This window comes from Sus scrofa, chromosome 4 (assembly GCF_054392235.1).
Source record: "Sus scrofa isolate SSC_HxYL_T2T_F1_AM1 chromosome 4, Sscrofa_HxYL_maternal_Yorkshire_Landrace_v2.0, whole genome shotgun sequence".
Taxonomy (NCBI): domain Eukaryota; kingdom Metazoa; phylum Chordata; class Mammalia; order Artiodactyla; family Suidae; genus Sus; species Sus scrofa.
The window spans coordinates 70,741,038-70,763,311 of NC_139386.1; the positions used below are offsets into that span (position 1 = coordinate 70,741,038).

General features: G+C 37.8%; 1 protein-coding gene across 49 annotated transcripts in view; it reads right to left on the reverse strand.

The window, feature by feature from the left end:
* Positions 1-22,274, reverse strand: part of C4H8orf34 (chromosome 4 C8orf34 homolog) — a 470,609-nt gene that overhangs the window by 238,931 nt on the left and 209,404 nt on the right. For 41 of the 49 annotated variants that reach the window (XM_085022191.1, XM_085022172.1, XM_085022166.1 and 38 more), the window contains one exon: positions 7,132-7,267. In XM_085022191.1, coding sequence (XP_084878317.1) covers positions 7,132-7,267 — 136 coding nt within the window. The remainder of the gene's footprint in view (positions 1-7,131; positions 7,268-22,274) is intronic. The other 8 variants (XM_085022168.1, XM_085022165.1, XM_085022196.1 and 5 more) reach the window with 1 other exon arrangement.

Sequence of the window (22,274 nt, forward strand, 5' to 3'; positions counted from 1 at the left end):
TTTTAAGCTCCAAAAGAACAATTTAACTTCAAGTTAACAAGAAAAAGTCATAGGCAAAGAAATGAAAAGGTGGCTTGGGTCTAAAGCTTAGGGACCTAAGCTTATCTTATCAGACAAACACTGAGCTTTAAATTTTTGGTGTTGCTGTGGAATTTTCTCCATCCCGTACATAGTCAAAAATCAAGAAATTTGTATTAAATGCCTTTCAACTGGCAACAGGAAAAAAAATATTTTGTAATGAAACTGGGTGATTTATTGGTGTACTTTAATTTTAAGAATTGAATCCACAGTTGCAGAATCTGAATACAGAGAGCTGATCAGACTTTGCCGTTTTATAAAAGGGACTGACACATCTGTGGATTTTGCTATCTTGAAATAGACTTTTTTTTTTCCCAGAGTAGACTCTGCTTGAAACTGAGCTAGTCACTCTACTTTGCTAGAATCCCATGGGCAGAAATTATTACCCCCATGTTATAAATGGGAAATTGAGGTTTCCAAAGGTTAAGTGATTTCCTAAAGTTGTTCAGCGGGCAAGCTGAGATTCTACCCCTCATCTCCATTGTTCTAAAGCGCCAGCTCTTAGTCACATAAGAAAATAGCTTGTTAGATTATGTGTGTGGTGTGTGTATGTATGTGTGCACACACACACAGACGTGCTTGCAGCCATGGCCCTCCCTCCCCTGTGAATCACAAAACAACTACTAACAGAAGTGGAGATGAGGAGGATCTTGTACCAATTTATAAATATAGAAAAACCATGAAATGAATGTGTTTGGGACTGAGATGAAGTGGTCCCTGTTTCTGGCTGGTGTGTGTTGCTCTCATTTCTTCCTTCACGGAGAATGAACAATGAAAGTCATAGATCAATCTCTCCAAGAGCTGGACGTGCCCCTACAGTAACAGCCCCTATTTTATAACAATCAATCCCATCTGGCAAACCTCACCACTTTACTACGCTTTCTTTTTACTATAGCACTATCATCTGACATTTGGGGCTGCACTTATTTTTTCCAACTCTGTTTCCAGCCAGAATATCAGTCCCTAGTGGTCAGGGGTGTTAACTGTTATTTCCAGAGTTTATCATAGTTCTTTGACACAGAGTGAGTCTTGTCATTCTGAAATTAGTTCACATTTGCAAGGTCTGACATTCGCCTTTTCTTCAGCACCCTATTACTAATGATACTCTGCTTCTGCTTTATCAAGTCAATATACAACTAACCTCAGTGTTTTAATGTCATGGTGTTTAGGAGAAATGATGAAAAAGTTTTGGAACAATGACATGAGGCAAATCAGTGAAAAATCAGCAGGCTATCTGGAACCAAATTTCTCTTAACATTCTCATGCTGCAGTTTCTGAGCCAGTATCACTGTATGTTCTCTATAATCCAATTTACTTTAAAATGGCTTTTGATTCCTTTTTTGTGCAGTACTGATGTTAGGCATGAATGAATGCAAACACTTGCACCATCAAAAACAAATAGCATCTCACCACCCAGAATGCCCTGGCAGGAGTCCACAAAAACAAGATTTAACTCCACAGAAAGGCATTGGGAGACAGGATTAATGGGTGGTCTTTCCAGAAAAATGGCTTATAAACATCACAGAAATAGTAATTTGGTGACTTGGTATCAATGTTTGTCTGCTTGTTATTGGTAATTTAACTGTTATCTTAAAAAGAAAATTCTGGGTACTTAATAAATTTAATTTGAAACCCACACTTTTGCAAACCACTATTTTTTTTCTGAACCACAGAATCTTTATTGATAATTACTGATAATTTGCATTATTAACCTACAGACCTTTTACTTTTTAGCTGATATGACTTGGTGTGACTCCTAGGCAAAAAATTAAACTTATTTTGCCCATACCATCCAAGGATTTTTAGTGCTCTGGGTGGAATTTCTATGAGTCAAGCCAAGATCCTCAATGAATATATTAAAGATCTACCTTGTAATGCAAAAAAAAAAAAAAAAAAAAAAAAAAAAAAAAAATCAGCAATTATAAGGACACTGCTGTATCTTACACAGAAAAAACTCTTTATTTCTAAAATTGCTATTTTGTAATGGCCTGTTTCCCTTATGATCTGAGGGAAAATTGAGCGATATTCTGGGCTAGAACCTTAATACACGTTAGAGGTCAAATACCTCTTAATTATATGTTTTTCCACTTGCCAAAACAATGTCACCTCTTTGTTTAAATCACACAAATTGCAGCAATGCCCACATCAGATTAAGGTCACTGAGAACTATGGGAGTAACACCACCCTGGGATAATTTTCCAGCTTGAAAACACAAGCTTTCTTTCTTTCTTTTTTCCTTTGGTCTTTTTTTTAGGCCCACACTGCAGCATATGCAAGTTCCCAGGCTAGGGGTCAAATCAGAGCTACAGCTACTGGCCTATACCTCAGCCACAGCAACGCAGGATCTGAGCCACATCTGTGACCTGTACCACAGCTCATGGCAATGCTGGGACCTTACCCCACTGAGCGGGGCCAGTGATCAAATTCGCATCCTCACGGATACTAGTTGGGTTCGTTACCGCTAAGTCACAATGGGAACTCCACACAAGCTTTCTTCCATATTGACTTTTCTAATCGTGTGTGAAATATTTATGGAAACAAAATGAAATCTTTATTTCTTGTAACTATGCTAATCAATAAATATTTTGACATTCTTATTTTAAGCACTTTGTTATACATAAAACTTTACAGAGCAATTTAATGTAGGCCGAGTCTCTCTTTTTCTGGTCTCTTGAAAAGCAGAAGTCCTTCCAGTGGTCATGTACATCTCACATCCCTCAGTCATCCCCAGCAGAATGTCTTAATCCCATTCCAGGTCTTGTCTTCCCATTAGGTCCCTGATTAGGTTCCTTCTCATCACTTGAGAAGGGCTCTGTGGCCTCTGACAGTATGGCCCTCACTTGACGAGAGCAATACCGTTTTGGACATATCGTATGCAAACTCACTTCTAGATACTGTGGCCCCCATATGCAGCTCATGAGCATGCAGTATTTGAAAAACAAACTGAGGACAATGACAATTGTAAGTAGACTTCTTTTCTACAAGGAACCCAACTTGATTTCAAGATCATAACATATCCATTACGCTTACTTACTATATTTTACCCATCCAGTTCAACGGGAAAAATGACTTCCTGACCTTGAAACTCAAAGCAATAAACAAAATACTGCCACTTAACATTGTCTTATTGAACCCAGAAATCCTGGAAGATGGACCACAGTTTTCTCCCCAGCCAGAAGCCTAAGGCAGGAGAAAATTCCTGAAAATTCCTAAGGCAGGAAAGTGAGGCTCTTTTTCCTTCAATACCTGAGTACTTTAATGTGGGCCTTGGTAAAAGATGGGGGAAAATGCAAAGCATTTTAAATTGCTTAGGTATTTACATGGTAATTATTCCTGTGAGTGGGAGAAAGAGAAGAGAAACCCCCTGTTCCCTGAGAGTCTTGCACTGTGAACTCTTGGCTAGCTCCCTTTGTACGCATCATCCTGGCCATCCCTCTCAGTCACCCATAGAGGTTAATTCCAGAATTACGTCAACTCCATTTCATAGATGAGGGATCAGATTTTCTGAATATTTGCATAATTTTTCTGAAGATGACACACTGGGTAATTTAGAGCGTGGATGTTAGATGCCTTTGTCAGACTTCAAAGGAGGTTGTCTGTCTATTCTAACTTGGCTGTAAATTCTTGAAAGGTGTTGCTGAGTATGTGCTATAACTTAACATTAATTATCTTAAACATCCATATCTATTAACACCATACTGTCCCCAACTCAGTGAGATCTGGAATTAAATCCTGATCCCAGGCACCAAATCCCATGTCTGGGCTTCCTCTATGAAGCCTGTATTATCTTGCATTATCTTCCAGGCTGCAGTGGGAATGGGCACAGTTCTCTAAGTGAACCAATCATTTTCTCTATGGTGGTCTAGTTTGCAGCATGAGGTTTCCGACCAATTCACTCTATGTGAGTTCTGCAGGGCTGCCTGGTCACTTAAGACCACAGTCAGCCTACCCACAACCCAATGCTCTGAGGAAGTGGGATCTGCCCCTTCTGGGCACCAGATTCTTCTCCCAGTGACCTGGCCAGGTCCCTCAGTCTGCATCCCTCCAGTCCTAATTCCTTGCTGATCTTTGGAGTTCCAGCATTTCTACAGATCACAGGTTACAAACCAAGGCCTGCAGACTTCAGATAGGTGGTGTAAGTGAGGGAAGCTGGAAAGAATCTGAGGTGAACTAGAGCCCAACTGGGCTTAAGGGACAAGAGGGGAGACTGCTGCATTGGAAACATGCCCAATATGAGCCCAGCACCATCACATATGTGTGTGTGTGTGTGTGTGTGTGTGTGTGTGTGTGTGTGTGTGTGTGTGTGTTTTGGCAGGGGGGCCACACCTGCCACATCTAGAAGTTCCCAGGCTAGGGGTCTAATAGCAGCTGCAGCTGCCAGCCTACGTCTCAGGAACAACCACGCCAGATCGGAGCCACATGTTCAACCTACACCACAGCTCACAACAATCCCAGATCCTTACCCAACTGAGAGAGGCCACGGATCAAACTAGCATCCTCCTGGATCCTAGTCAGGTTCACTTCTGCTGAGCCACAATGTGAACTCCACATGTGTGCATTTTTAAGGGAAGATAGGAGTGCCAATTTTTATGTGAATTGGTAACTAATCCAGTGGTATTTTTAAATATTATGAGGCCATAACACTTGACACTGTGCACAGTTTATGACTTCTGCCTCAGATAATTGCTCAGCTCTGGCTTAAAAAGTGTAACTCTCACAGTCTTGAAAGCCTTACTTGTAACTGGAAGAGGTGAGCTAGCAACACAAATTGATTTTGGACAGCTGACTAGGGAAAAAACTTTGATAACTACATCAATGAATTGCAGAAGGAGCCCACTCCAAGTAGCACTGGGAGGCAATTCTCAGGAGCCTCTGCATATCTTCTGAGACACTGACAGTGTTTCTTTCTTTCCAACAATCTGTTTGGGGACATCTGAGAGCAAACAGCCTTGGAAGATAGACATGGAGTCTCTCTAGAGCGATGCTAACTTCCTGTTATAAAATATTCAGGTTTCCTAAACTCAGGGTTCCTCCACTAACTTCAACTGCTGCCCTGTGTGTGTCAATCCATGAGATTTGTGGCTCAGGAAACCGATTAAAATGCCAATACTCTGACAGGTGTTACTATCATGAGTATTAAGTCCTCGGTCTCTGGTCCAGGAGTTTCATGTCTTTTGCCAGCATCTATGAAACAGTATTAGGATGCAAATAGGGTACATTCTCAGGTTCTTCATAGTTTTTGATAACTAATATTAGTTTTTCTTCCACTCTGAACTCTGGCTACAGCAGCCACTCTAAAAATCAACAGCCTAGTGTCTTCTACCTACTTCTGCCATTGATTTCCCTGAAGCAACCTCGCTTTTGAAAGTACAGTGTGCCCTACTGTCATCAAAACAATCATGAAGGCCCAGCATTTCAAAAACCTGAATCTCTTTTTAGCTCATTAATTATCTATTTTAGGCTTCTATCTTCACCTTCAAACAAGAGGTTAGTGCTCAGCAATAAAACAAAATAATTAAGCAGGCAGACTCTCAAGCTACACTGCCTCATTTTGAAACTCTTTTGCCACTTACCGGCTGTGTCACTTTGGTAACATAGCAAAATTACAATAAATTTAATTGATTATTATCCAATTGCATATTCAAAAATTTCAGTTAAGAGTTCATCTTAAATGCAGGTGGTCTGTAATTTATTATCTAACTTATCATTTGGAAGCTGAATGTAAATAGTCTAGGGCTATGAATGGGCTTGGTCCTTTCTCAATCCTTCATAGTTTAGTAAAACATTGTTTTCTTAGGATTTCCTTTTGAAAAAAACAAACATCTCCTATCCCAATTATCTACAAATAATACAAAGGATCAAGCATAAACCCCTCTCCAGTCAAAGTGTAAATGTGCAAACATACTATAAAGTTCTTTTAAATTGCTCAACTCTTCCACAGATGCCCTTGCACACTCAGAATGCCTAAATATCATCACATAAATATTAGCAGTTTCTTCACAGCTTTAATCAAAAAGTCAATTCACCCAAATGTTAACTGTCTGAAGCAATGTTTCCACTGGTGTTTTCACTGTGATATTGTACTTCTCTTAATGGTCTCAAATGAGCTTCCATGATTTTCTATTTCTATTTATTCTTTCTATTTCTTTTTATTTTCATTTCATTTCTCTTTATTTTTAAGCCTATGACAATTAAAATAAAAATTCCAAGGGGGTAAAGGGAAGGAAAAGCCACAAAGGTCTGATTTGATTTTCCTACACTTCCCCTCTCCCTATTTCCAAGCCACTAATCCCCTCTCAAACAGTACAATAGACCAGCTAGACATAAAGAAAAGGAGATAAAACTGACCAGCCAGTGCATTGTTCTTGCTAATCTGCACCATTTACATAAGGGTTAGAAGGCTTGTTTTATCATTTAAACAGGCTTAAAAACCTCTTTGCAAATGAGATTTAGTTCCTTCTAAAGAATGAATTCTAGCTGTTTGCTGAGTTTCTGCTAGACCAGCACTGGGAGCTGACTTGGCAGTAACTTCAGCTACTTCTTGGGCCACATACAGTATATGCAGAGATTGCTTCCAGCTGCCAAAACTGAAAAGCATCAAGCTGATTAAATTCTTCCCAGGAGGTGAACAGGATGAGGAGCAGGTTAAGAAGCCAATAATATCAGCTCTTAAACTGTACCTGGATGAACTGTCCTTTATGCAGGTGCTTTGGAAATGGCTTGGAACTTTTAGAGCCCATTGAATCTTCCTTCAGAAAGGAACAGAAGGGCAGACAGCAAATGAAATTTGGAGACAGAAAGACTTAAAATAGTCTCAAACCGTGAAGTAAAGGCAATCTGAGCCCTTGGATACATTTTTAGTCTGAGGGACAATGGGCGCAAGGATAGACTATACAACTAACTCCCTCGCCAACGTCAGCACAAAAGATAACCAGAACACAAAGATTTTCTTAACACAGAGGAGTATACCCTTTACATCATAATCTTAGATTGAAAAAATCAAGATTTAAGAAATCAAGTTTTTAAAAAATCAAAGCCTATTATTTGTTTTACCTGGCACACCTTGAACAGATGTTCAGTGTGACTTTGGCCTGAAGTTCAGTGGAGTGAGAAGTTCGACCTTGGTTAAATTTGCTCCCAGAAGGTACCAGGGTGGTTACTCCCTCCATTCTTAAATCATCAAGATCCTCTGTAAAAACATAAACAATTACAGATGAAAATTAACTCTACTAAGAGAATTACAAAAACATGTCTTAAGTTTTCAGATATCTGCCAGTAGTTGGTTAAGCCATACATTCTATTTCCACTTTGTAAAAATCTTACCTCATGCATCAATTATTTTTCAAATCATTTCTCAATGTAGTTGGAGGAAATTATATAAGAAGATTTACAGGAGCACAATGGTGAGAGATTAAATCTGTTTGGATGAAGGGCAGACCATATGTGACTACAGAATATGGATCCACAACTTTTTCTGTAACCATCCACAGAAGTCAGACCATAATCTCTATTGCAATTGACCCAACTGACCCCAAGTGGTTAGGACTTAGTCAAAGACGCCAGCTTTCAACTAAAAACAAATCAGAGGAAGAGAAATAGGCTCCCAAACCAATTATACAAGATCACTCACTTCTAACTTGCCTGCCTTCAGCTTCCCCATCCAATAACCTCTCATCAGGATTTACCTGAAGCCTTCTGCTTTTTCCTCGAAACCTTTCCATTTGTCTTCACCTAGGAAGGACAATATTATACCTGAGAGTCACACCACAGGGATGCACTAAAGCCTCCTATTCTCCCAAAGCCCCTAATCGACACTTACTAGGTCTAAGTTTCTCTTATAATTTAGTCCTGATACGATATGGACACGATCTCCTGATTTATTCAGAGAATAAGGAATCTCGTAAAAAGGATTCTATTTACTTGCTCTCAGCCTTAGCAAAAGAGAGACGAAGTTTCAAAACAGAAATTATAACTTTGCTAAAATAGAACCCATGATCAAGGTTATAACCTATATAAGAAGGGAAATCACTCTCTCCCCATAAGGCTGTAGACTATCCAAACATATTAGACCTCTCACTAAACAATTGTGAGGATTTCTAGGTTTAACAGTGTTAAAAACAAGTCAGTAGGCCCATGAAGAAGTTGCTCATGCCGAGCCCCATGTCATCAAACTGAGACTTAATTCCAATTTAAGTTCTCGAGAAGTGGAATCTTAATCCAGCCAGTCAGGAATCACCTGACCAGCACTAGTGGGTCAATTTGCCTGACAGATCCCAACCATCCCCTAAATGAAAGGGACCCAACCACAGCCAATCTGCTTTTTGCTAAATTACTTCCCGTTTCCACTCTTGTCAAGAACAGTCTTTTATTTTATTTGGTGCAGCTCCTCGAGCTCCTTTCTATCTGCCAGATTGGATGCTGCCTGATTCATGAATCATTTACTCAGTTGAATTTTAACAACTGCATATTGCAAAAAAGTGTCAAGTTTTCCTGAGATTGTGACTAGTCTAAATCATAAGCAGGCTTTCTCTTATCTGAAAAAGATTTGTTAGCAGACTCCCTCCACAGGTAACCCCAACTAAAATCCTTTTGTCTACTTGCACGAAATCAATCTGGGCATGTCATTAGAGTTTCAACTTAACTCCATGGAATTCATAAAAATTCATCACCTTGACCTGCCTGTAAAGACACATTCCCCTTGTTGTAGGCAGTAGCCACCACTCCAATATCCATGCTTCTGCGGAACTAGTTAAAAGCTTCCCTCTTACTCTCATGGTTCCTCATGCAACACAGACATTACTAGTGCCTGAGAACACATGGCACTTTTCAGTTAGCTAATTAGCCTCTCATGAGATTCTGTTGGTCTCTCCCCCTCACACTACTGTCCATCACTGTGACACCCTGACCTGCCACTCTCCTGCCCCCATGAGGGAAAGGGAACTTTAACATTTTCTTAGCTCAGTTAGGGAACTTGCTATACTTCATTTAGTGTTTTTAAGGACTCCATTGAAAACTCTGACCTAATATTATTTGTTGATAGATCATACTTCAAAACTTGAAACTAGAGCAGAACATGCTAAAACCAATTAAAGCTTGCCTTTAGAATACCGTCCTCTATCCGAGGTAAAAATCAGTCCAGATGGCAAAACCATTGCACTTCCTTAAGCTTGTCAACTAGCCAAAGACCACAGAGTAAATCTATATTGGGCATGCTTTTTTAAAAAAGACATAACTTGTGGATGCTTTGGAAACAAAAGGTCAACTCTGCAGGAGCCCCCATCAAAAATGGACAATATGTTTAACACACTTTTAGCTGCACTCCTACTTTATAGAGAGAAAGCTATTATAAAAGTTGAGGCTTATGGAAAAAGAAATAACATGGAAGCTAAAATCATTAGCAGATCACTTTGCAAATTAAGCAGTCTTAATGAAGGTTTTGATCCAAACTAAACTCTTAACAGAGGAATCCTAAAGGAACTCAAAGAACCATTATAAAATATTACCATTTAGCCCCTCATTTTGAAAAGAAAAATGGGGGAAAAGATCGTTTGAGCTTCTCTGGTGCTCCCAAGACAGTTGTTTGGTGGCACTAGATGGTTTCAAATGGATTTTGGCTAAATTCCTACATGAATTACTCTGTACATGGTACAGATAAATTGGTTACTGTCTTAAATCAATATGGCTGGGGAAACATTAAAAAGACGGCTGAGATCATTTTTAAGTCATGTGGACCTGTCAACAGCATAATTCTACAAAAACTGTAAATGTGGGAAATGGCCAGGAACCAAAGCCTCAGATGCCCTTTGAGCACTTCACGATGTATTTTACATAGCTTCCACTTTTCATGAGATTTGAATATATTTTAGATATTTAATGGCTATATAATTTCAGGATGAGTTTAAACTCTTTTCCAAAAAGCTACAGTCTTTAAGTTGCTAAAAAGCTAGTCAATTTTGTGTTCCAATCTTGGGAATATAAACTTTTACATCAAATGAGCAAGTCACACACATCATAAGAAATATTATTTTAAAAACCTGTAAGGTATTACCCTTTACTATTTTTATCACTTACAAATTTCTGAAAGGTAAAAAGAAACAATGACATCTTTAAATAAAACTAACCAAACTTTCAGAAAGCCTTGAGCTGCCTTGGACAAAGGTACTCCCACCCGCACTTAATGCCGACACCATCCACTCCCCGGAAACACGTTGTTTACTTCCCTGTGAACTGGTAACTGGAAGTGCCAAGTGCTTCAGGATTTTACCTATGATATTATACTCTGCCCTGATGCATGGAGATACTGGAAAATATTGCAAGAGACTCATGTACTCTACTCAGTCCTATCACCAACAGGATTTGGTTGCACTAAAACATCTTAAACAGTCTCTTCATGACATCCAACTGTAAGATTTCATTTACTGAGAGATACATTTGAGAAAAGTTGCTCTTAAACCTCATTGGAGGAGGTTCTATTAGACACTGTTAACAACAAAGACCGAAATAAACCCTGGAGTAAATCCTTGGTTTCACATGTCATAATGAAAAAAACAACCCAGAATCAACAAAATTGGAAGCCTGCTCTAACAGGGGGACTTCAAAATGAAGATCCTCAGAGATTCTCTAGAAGCAGCTGAGCTCCACAATAGACAGATGACCCAAGACCCTCAGAATGACCCAGGGGCTTCAGATAGTGGACAGCTTTTGCACAAGATATTGGATCAAAACTTCTGCCTAATGATTTTTTGTTTTTATCAGCTTACTTACCATTATTCTTCTAATTTCTTCAGACCCCTGATTATCACTCACCCATAATGATGGGCTTTCATCCTTTATTCCCTTCTTACTAAAATTATTAGACCAAAGTATAATAATTCTAACACCAATCTCAGATTTCCCAAACAGTAGTCTTTAAGCTTACTGATTGCTAGATATGACATTCCTCACCAGACCCCAATGATAAAAACCTAGAGGTATTTCCAGTCCCAATAAATGAGATCAAAGGAATTAAAGCCAATGACATTTTCACTTGCATCCATATGGATAGACAATCTTAAATAAATCAGCTTGTAACTGAGAGCATCCCTCTCTCAAAGAAAAAGAACAAATTATCACCATCTATCAATTACACCCTCAGTAATTCTAAATTTGAATTTAGAATTCCTAAGATGATTGACCAACTACCTGCTCTCTGGAAGAGACTAATATAAATACAAATGTATAAAACAGCTAATGTAAGGCCTTGGTTTCAACTTCAGGCCATAAACAATTTTTTTCCCTAGGTATCTATGTGTTTTTACCAGATACTGCTTCCTCTGCAACCAAGATGGGCTATTTGCTTGTCTCATAATAATATTTCATGAACTTTAGAAATTAGTATTCCAAAATTTATCTGTGCACAGACACCTTAATTCTATAAATCATCAAAGTAGGAAGTTAAGATTCAGATGTGAGCTCCAGAACAAGGTTACCCTTGTTATTCAGGCACTATACCTGGGGGAGTTACTGATTTATTGTTTATGCAAACAATTAAAGCAGTGCTTCCAATAACAGGAATCATACAAACAAAAGGCTGTAAGACATGCATCATTTTAATTCTGGCATGAATTTTAAATAAAATCACCTCTATCTTAAATGGAATGTAGATCAGTCTCAATTTCTTGGCAAGAGTAGTGATGGACAAGCTAGATTTCTTATTCACTAGTCTTGATAGCATCTGTGCAACTGCTGATACTAAACTTTTCTCAAACATTGTCATTACAATTTTATGATGGATTTAGGGTATATATGATACTGTTAGGGTATATCTAATACTTCTTGTTGTACTTGGCTCAATGAAACAGGTAAGGTAGAAAAGACTATATGTCACTGTAAGGAAAAAGCTACCTGGCTCTCTTAAGTTTCATCTTTATGACCTGTGGGATTGTTCTCTTGGCTCTGGCTGGACAATTCAGGGTCTTGGTGCTGAAGCATCTTAAATAGACTTTTAACTGTTCTTGTTTTTGTCATAGGGGGCATGATGCCAGTCCACTGAACTCTACCTGGAGTCTTATATGCTTTATGCAGCCACTCTATCATCAGATGATTACCATGAAAACACAAGATCAGAAAAATTAAGAAGCTGTGTGATACAACTGACTCTAGAGACAAGTGAATGATCATCAGGCAGGGAAGATCTGGTCTCTTGTCTTTGGGCCAACTTCCTACAAGGGAGAGAATGACTAAAAGAGGAGACAGAGACTGAACGTACAAAAAGACAATGGAAAGATCATACATGACATTAGAACTCTGACCCACAATCTCTGAGGGAAACAATCAGTGAAGCCAAATCATAACATCTGCAGCAGTTGGCCCCAAATATTCAGGACTTGGTTAACAGAGGCCAGATTGCCTCCCTTCCTCCAACTCAGAACCAAGCAGAGAAACCCAAATATGCTCCCCAAGCTAAATGCATAAGGTGGTCTAGTTATCCTGCCTCTGGCACCCTCATGCTGACAGTGTCCAAGCAGGACATACCTCAAGCTTTCCCTTTTCTTTCCATTGTAAAGCTTTCCCACTTCCTTTCCTGCCTTTGGGTCTCTGTCAAAGGCAAGTGATGGTGGCTGACTCCTTTGCTATAAGAAGCTCCAATGCATAGTCTCTGTTAGTTCTCATTTTGGTGGCCTTCATTTATTTCCATAAGTGGTAACCTTCAAAAATCTAAAGGTCTGTCTGAGCTCCAGAGAAGGAATGTGTCTAAGGAAAGGAAAGAACATTTCTGAGTCAGCATAAGAACCTCCTAACACTTCTGGCTGCCCAAAGGTGTACTGTACAGTGCTGTGAGGGAGACATGAGTACCCCATCCCTGGAAATGCTTAAAGTGGAAGCTGAGTACTTATTGATGGTGGATGATTTGGAACTTCACAGAAGCATTGTACTTAATGATCTCTCTGGCTTAATCCAAATCTAAGCTTTTCTCAAACAGTATCATTACAATTCTATGATGGATTTAGGGTATATCTTATACTGCTAAAATGAGGAAATTGGTATGTTTAAAATAAAATTGTTTAAATGAAGCAACAGTCTTTGGGAAGCCACATTGTTATGAATTAGACCTAAGAGTTGCTTCTTCAGTTTTATTTTTGGAGCTTCTGGATTAAGCCAGAGATCATAAAGTACAATGCTTCTGCAAACTTATTAATGCAGTAAGTACTGTGGTATTCTTCGTACTGACAAGAAGAAATTACGTGGTTCATTCTGGGCTCGGGACTCCAGACATGATAGCCATTCTTTAAATTGAGGACATGTTCAAAAACTAAAACCCTGAACTATCTTCTTGCCTTGATACCATTTTTCTACTAATAAGATATAAAATAGAGGTATGAAACCATGATAATTATCTAAGAGTTTGTAGATTGCTTGACAAATGTAGAGAGAGTAATAGGCCATGAACTTTAGGGCTGCATTTTGATGAGCAGCAAAAATTTACTGGTGACTGCCAGAATTCACCGTGATCTGCAAATTCTAGAAGTGCATTTCATAAAGCTTTTTGAAGATCCCCTCCCCACTCTGCTTCATCTGGCTATCATCTCTTTTTTTTTCCCCCAGCTTAGAATAACTATCACAGTATGGGAGCAAAAGAGAATCCTAATGAAAGAAGCCTTCTGGAATTCATTTGCTGGCTCACTGGGGACTTCAAGGTGCTGCAAGCTGAAACTACCTCAGCAACCGCTTTGTCTGTGGAAGTGTCAGATGCAACTGAGGTGATGGCAGGAAAACTGGCTCCTAAAATCTTAGGAGAGGCCTTACTGTGAAAAAATCCAGGTAGTGGCATGGGAAGATCCTTCCACAGGCATAACACATCTATAATACATGTAGGATAATTCCCTCTGAGAGGAATCTGAAAACTGCATGGAGAGAGCCTCCACAACAAAAGGTAAAGGACAGCACTGAGATGGTGGGCACCATTTTGGAATTCTCCCTCTAACTTATTATTGCCAATGAACATGCCTCACGGAAAGCCTCGTCCACCCCTGGGCCTCAGCTTGCCTCACAGCAGGTCAGGTGGCAATACTACCCTCCATCATGTGGCAGCATTGGCCATGACACTGCCATAAAATGAGGGCACATGCAGCCCACACATGGGAGACCCCAAAACACCTGGCTCTGGTGGCCAGAAGGCAGGACTGCACTTTAGATCCCCACATGACATCTCTTACAAAAGGCTGTTCCTTCAAGACTTGGACAGATAGCTGATTTACCTAATACATAGAAATAAACAGAGAATTAGGCAATATCAGAAGACAGAGGAATATATACCCATCAAGAATCTGTACACTGAAAACTATAAGAAACTGACGAAAGAAACTGAGTAAAGCACAAAAAAGAGGACTATTTCATGCTTAAAGATTGGAAGAATTATAATTTTTAAAAATGTCCATACAACCCAAAGCTATGTACAGATTCAATGAAATCTCCATCAAAATTCCAATGGCATATTTCACAGGACTACAACAAAAAATTGTATAATGTGTATGGAATCACAAAAGACCCTAAACAGTCAAAACAATCTTGAGAAAGAAAAATAAAGCTAGAGGTATTATGTTTCCTTGTTTCAAACTATATTATGAAACAATAATAATCAAAACAGTATAGTACTGGCACAACAATAGACACATAGATCAAGAAAACAAAATTGAGAGCTCAAAAATAAACCCAAACATATATGGACAATTAATCTGTGACAAAGGATCAAAAAACATATGATGGAGAAAGGACAGTTTCTTCATTATACAGTATTGGGAAAACTGGACAGCCACATACAAAAAATGTAACTAGGTCATTATATTATATCATATACAAAAATTAATTCAAAATGGATTAAAGATTTGAATATAAGTCCTGAAACTTTAAAAATTCTAACCTCATTGATATCAGTTGTAGCAATATTTTTGTGGCTCTGACTCTAAAGGCAAGGGAAGTAATAGCAAAAATAAACAAATGGGAGTACTTTAAAGTACAAAGCTTTTGCACAGTGAAAAAACCGTCAAAACAAAAAGTCAACTTAATGAATGAAAAATATTTTCAAATCATAGGTCTAATAAAGGATTAATATTCAAAATATATGAAGGACCCATACAATTCAACAACAACAACCACCACAAAACCCAGCTCAATTTAAAAATGGGCAGAGGATCTGAATAGATATTTTTCCAAAGAAGACATATGGTTGGCCAAAAAGCTCATGAAAAGATGTTCAACTTCAGTAATTATTAGGAAAATGAAAATCAAAACCACAATGAGATATCACCTCACATCTGTTAGAATGGCAGTTCTTGAAGAGACAATGTTGGGGAGGAAGTGGAGAAAAGGGAAACTTTGTACACTGTTGGACGGACTTGTAAAGTGGTATAGATACTGGGGAAAATAGTACGGATATTCTCCCCCAAATTAAAACTAGAATTACTATAGGACTCAGCTATTTTATGGGTGTTTATCCAAAGAATACAAAAACACTAATTCAAAAAGGTATGTGCATCCTATGTCCATTGCAGCATTATTTGCAATAGCCAAGATATGGAAACAACCTAGATGTCTACCAATGGATGAATGGATAAATAAGATTTGGTACACACACACACACACACACACACACACACATACACACACACACAGTGGAATACTACTCAGCCATAAAAAAAGAATGAAGTTATACCATTTGTGACAATATAGATGGACCCTGATAGTATTGATAAATGAAATAAATCAGAGAAAGAGAAATATCATATGATTTCATTTCCATATAGAATCTAAAAAAAACAAACAAAAATGAAAAAACAAAACAAAAACAAGCTCATAGATACAGAGAACAGCTTAGTGTTGACTAGAGTGTAAAGGGTGAGGGGGGTCAATAGGAAGGTGATAAATGTTAACTGACTTGTGATCATGCTGTAGTGTACACAGATGCTGAACATACTATATATGTGAAAAATACAATATTTTCAAAAAGAGTTTTGCATCCTGTTTCATCATGAAAGGATATTAATAATCTATGCTTATTTTATATAAAATGAAAATAAAATACAAATCTGGGTCTCTATAGCTCCACTTCCTTAGTAACTTTATTTAAGGGAGCAGCTGTCCACGATTGAAACAAATGCCTAAATTTAGAAAATTTTGTAATGTTTATATAAATTGAAAGAGAAGGAGAAAAACAAATTAACAAATTTGAGTAAGATCCTGCCCAAGGAACTCTCAATACTGGTTAAGTCAAGGGAGAAATGTCAGGAACAGATTTTTTTTTTTTTTTTTTTTTGTCTTTTTGCTATTTCTTGGGCCGCTCCCACGGCATATGGAGGTTCCCAGGCTAGGGGTCTAATCAGAGCTGTAGCCACCGGCCTACACCAGAGCCACAGCAACGTGGGATCCCAGCCGCGTCTGCAACCTACACCACAGCTCACAGCAATGCCAGATCGTTAACCCACTGAACAAGGGCAGGGACCGAACCCGCAACCTCATGGTTCCTAGTCGGATTCGTTAAACACTGCGCCACAACGGGAACTCCAGGAACAGATTTTAAATAGAGAAGACTTAGAATCCCTTTCTCCTTCCTTCCTTTTTTCCTTCCTTTCCTTCCTCCCTCTTTCTGGGCCTTTCTCCTGAATAAAATATTCTTGAAGATATTCCCTCAAAATATCCAGCCCCATGTTATAGGTAAGGTAGATATATCTTTGGCAGTACGTAGATACAAAGTCAGTATATTATGGAAAGACTCTAGCCAACTAGAAACTGCTTTGAAGCAACCAGTAATACTTTTTTTCATCAAGGAATCTCACGATTCTTAAGATAACAGTAGTAGAGGAAGATTATGTAAAAACAACCGGATGGGAATTTTTAAAAATATACTTGGTCTATTTTGATACTTTGAAATCAAACTATGCAGTGACTGTTAATGTCTACTTATAAAGTTAGATAACTATAATGTAAGGTGATCAGCTCTATCCCAGAAAAAAAAATGTTTTATATGTTATGAAAAATATGAAAGATCAACTAACTGAGGTTAGAAACAAACACACAAACCTGCCAGATATCTATTAGCATTTGGCACTATTCTATTTTAGCCATAAAGATTCATTTCCATTCTCTAACTGAAACCTGGATGATAAAGGAATTACTAGGACGTTGAACAATTAAGCAACAGTTGAGTAAAAGCATACAAGCCAGACTAGGTGGTAAAGAACTTTTCAGAGGGATGGCAGAACGTGAAAAGGCACAGATGGGACGGTACACAGGGTTTGGGGGAATGCTATGCAGCTCAATAAATATATCTTGAGATGAACAGGGACAGCAGAAGGTAACACTAGAAGAGTTTAGCTCAGAGGATGAAGGGAGATGAGTCATCAAATCTGTGTTTTAAAGAGATTAACTGTGGACCTATTTATTGAAATAAACAATCTTCTATATTTATAAGACCACTTTTCTAATAACTCAAGGTAGGAATTAAGTCTTTCTCATTCACTATTGTAATCTCACTGACAGAAGTGTTGTCTGGCCCAGGGTAGGCATTCATCAATATTTGCTGACTGCAAGACTTTTTCAAATGCAAATGATAGCCCTGTGCTCCCCCTGAGACTTCACTCAGAGTATTTACCAGATACCAGTTTCAAGATTTTTGTATAATTTGATAAACTTGGTTAGCTATTTGACAAACTGATCTTCATGTGGAATTGGCTTTTGGAAAATTGCTTTTTGAAGGAATACATTTGTTGCACTTGCCTACAGTCGTTCAGAAAAGTGAAAACTGGAAACAGGGAGATGAGGTAGGAAGGATCCTGTATCCCTAGTGAATGTATCAGCTTCTGAGCTTCTGGGGGTAAAGAAGGAGCAGTAAGGAGAGAGAGGAAATGTATTGGAAGGTTAATTTCAGAGGAAGATACAACAGGCAATAGTGAATGATTAAATGTGAAATCCTTGCGGGTTTCTCCATGTTACCACAGTTAAGGAATGCAGGAAGAGGTAATATCTTTGGTTTCACACCTGCTGAGAAGGAGCTATCTTCAAGATATCCATGTGGATATCTGGCAGACAGTCAGAGGGGCAAGTCTGGAGCTATGGAATATGGAAATGAAGCTATAGACCAAATGGCTGAGAAAAACTGATGTAATTATCAACCCAGCAGTTAAAACAAGCAGTAACACACTTTACGTCTTTCTTTACAAGTGAAATGTGTGCATTATATGAATATTACATTTAAAAGAAGAGAGTACCTTACTTACTCTTTTTTACAATAGAAAGTGCAAGGTAACTATTTTTAAAGGTAGCCTATCAATTTGTGATGCATCTTTTAAATCGCAGGGCTACTATTGAGAAAAATGAACTAACTTATGACTAAAGACGAGCACTTTATCTTTACGTAATCCAAATAACCGAGAATTAATCAAAGCAAAGAATTGTTTTCATTTAATTTAAGGAAATAACAGCTTCCTGGATGAAATAATCCAGGACTTTCATTTCATTCAAGGGTAATCCATGAAATAATTTACAGCTGCTTGAACTAGACAATGTGGGATATGAGTGAATTTTCACATCTGTTTTTAGGAACTTTATAACAAAAATTAAAAGCTTTCCAAACATAAGTCCCTTCACAGTGATTCAGTGATGGGTTACACAAGAATTATATGGCAGTTTTTCCATGCATTGCAACTTGTTTGTTGATTTACATCGATAGAGCTGATTTGGTCAAATATTTTAAACAGATGTTATATATTCTGAGTGAGTTATTAAAAATAAAACAAATGTTAAGAAAACACATAGGAAATTAGACAAATTTTAATGAAACATTTACAAATACTTTTTGGTTATGTGAGACAGCTATACTATTTCCTTAAAAGACGGAAATAGGGAATTGAGAACAAAACATAATTGACTTCGCTGAGACAAAATTCTAGTTGAAAGATGGAAGAAGGAAGTTAAGGCCATACTTTTACTTGTTCTCTGTTTCTACAATCCTGCTTCCAATCAGTATTCTTTCCCACTATATCAGAGTAGTACAGCTTAACCAAATTCATAATTAATAAGAACAAAGTGGTAGACATGAAAGATTACTGGCTGGAATTTTTTTAGGAAAATCTTAGTTTAAAAAATTTAAGTTAGTATTGCATCAAAAAAATTTTATAAAATTTAAATGCTATGCTGAAGTTTCTCTTTTCAATAAAAGATAATGTGGCTCAGTGGGTTAAGGATCCACTGTTGTCAGGCAGTGGCTTGGGTCACTGTTGTGATGCGTGGGTTCTATCCCTGGCCTGGGAACTTCCAGATGTTATGCTGCAGGTGCAGCTAAAAAATAAAAATAAAAAAATTTTAAACCAGGAAACAAAATATTTTTTAAAAATAAACAAAGTAAGAGAAAATAGGTTACAGAATATTTACTTTCCTTGACCACATGAGCATGATAAACAAAATGACTAGGCCAGTAAATTAGGAAAAATGTTTATGCAAGCTTAAATTTACATATATTTTTTGTTGTCTACTGTTAACTGAAAAGAGCAAGACACTTCCTGAGATATTTTTTGTTAGCTACCAGTTCCTGTTTAGTTTTCTTTGACCATCAACAGCCAAATACATAATGACCACAAACATTTGTAAAAATTTATAGGCTGGAACTTGTTGGCTTAGATGCAAATGAATCCCAAGATTCGGGTTAATTGAACCCATCATTACATAATTGTGAAGGCTTCTCTGTTAGTCAGAAAAATTAAGACATCTGGGAGTGGTTTTCTCCTTCCAGTCTGCAAGAAATTTGTGCTTCTAACAAATTCAAATCCAAACGTTATTCCAAGTCTGGTTTCTGCATCAGAGTGCATCTATAGTTTTCTCAATTTTCACCCAGCACAAAACTTCAAGAGATTAAATCATAAACACACAAAAACTGATTTTTTTTCTGAAACTTCTGTCACCTTCTGAGGGTTTGACTGATAGAGGTTGTGAATGATTCTCTTTCACAAAAATAACTGAAGTTCCAGGCATGTGGACTCATGTCAGGTAAGGTTATATAAGCAGGCTGGCCTGGTGTAACTAAAAGCTTGGTTCCAGCCCTAATTGAAGTGAGGACATCCTAGAACCAACGCGGAAATCTAGAGTGTCAGAGGAGTCACGTCAAGGACCGGATTTAAGGAGTATCAGGGGAAGACCACAGACAGGAGATCAGCAGAGAGCTAAGAAGAGGGGTTCAGGAAAAGAAGTGGAAAACACAAATGAGGCAAACCAAACACAATGTTCATAGAGGACACATGAGCAAGGCAAGGAAGGCAGGTTAATCAGAGAGACTGTGATTAGGTAAATTATTAATTTTTAGAGGATGATGGGTAAAATATGTAATCTTTTTTTTTTCGAATAGGAAAATCATATGAAATCTTATAGAGTTTATCATTTTAAACACTATTTAAAAGTGTATTTAATTTTAATTCCCCTGGGATGTGCCTCTGGCTAAAGCATTTATATAATTTGGCTCTCTCAATAGTGAGAAAGCATTTCTCATCCCAATGGTTTAGTTATGGAATGACTGCTTACCCTATTAGGTACCATTATGTTATTTACTATTTACTACTGCATTATTTCAGCCACTACAGGGGATGCATCACACTTTCACTTATTTTTTGTTTGTTTCTAAACTAATTATGAACCATATTTAATATAATTTTTATATTCCCACAGACTTTGTGTTAAATAAGTAAGGTTCTCTCTATGAGAAATTCCTATATGTATCAATTTGTTGCTTCCTGATAAACTTTAACCATAAACCTAATAATTACACCCTGTACTATATTGGATGATATTTTTATTCTTGATCCAGACCACAAGTATTGACTGAGTTGATTTTTATAAGTGCTTCTGCATTGATTAAATTATTTGCTAACTCAAAGTAAGCCTTTTGGAGAGAGTATGATAAATTTTAATACTAACTGCTATAGTCCCAATCCTAGCAGTTTCTGTATCCATTGCTCTAAACTGGTCTTTAGTAAAGATGACTCTGCCTGAAGTCAGTTCACTTCATACTCATGACACAAATACACAAAACTAAGTTGATATGAGGTCAGTGATTAAACTCAGAAATTAGTTTACCTTTTTCTTGGATTTCAAGTGTAATGAGACTTGGTGGTGAATACCTCTTACCACCCCACCCCCCTTTCTTCTCATATTCTATTTTTATTTTTGCTTCAGTCTTAAGTTTTGAGAGTACCCTTCCTTCACCAAACTCTCAACAGAGTAGACGTCTTTCGTTTCAACGGGCCTCCGTTTTTTTCGCTTAGTGCTTGGCTGCCCTCCTCTGACCCTGGTGCTACTGATACTGAGATGTTCAACTCAAGCCATATTCTCCATGAAGCAAATTTTAACCAACTAAATGCACTTAAAAAGTAAAAATGAAACAGAAAAAAATATTTTATAAGGCTTGTTACATGTGTTGGGATCCTAAATCTAATATGGCTAGTCTAAAAGTGCCATTAAGTCTCAGAGCTGCCTCTGATCCTCTCTCCTTCAGTCCTCCTTTATTTCTGTTTTATGTATTGCCCTTTGGGATAAGTAAAAAAAAAAAAAAAAATCATAGGAAAAATAAAAAAGATCATGGCTGGTCATATACTAAAACTGCCGCTGATGTACTTTGGCCATGGCTGCCAGCTCACTCTCCCTTGTGGTGTGCCACAGGCGAGAAGGAGGCGTAGAACATACCTTTCCCATCACTGAGATGCGAGCCACATGCCACAAGATGTTGCCACCCTGTCTGACACATTGTAAATCCACTTTCCGTGCTGTGCTGCTTTCTTGGAATTCACATGCTGTTCTCATCCCTCGCACTTCAAGCCACAAGACACTGCCACCCCAAATTAACTTCTACAAGATTATTTTCAACTTGCTGCATTTTCTTGGATAGTTGCCTCTATGGAACTGTTTTTTAATAGCATGTCGTGCAGCACTGATACCACCTAAAAACCTCATCTCACTTTCTACATTATAGAAATTTTTGATACAGTGGGAAAATAAAAAATAAAAAAAAAAGAAAATAAAAAAGGTGACACAAACAAAACAAAAAAAAAAAAAGAAATTTTTGAGTTTCCTTAAAAAAGAGTATTTGATGATAAGAAAAAAAAAAATACAAAAATGCAGAGTTCCCATTGTGGCACAGTGGAAATGAGTCCAAATGGTGTCCAGGAGGATGTGGGTTC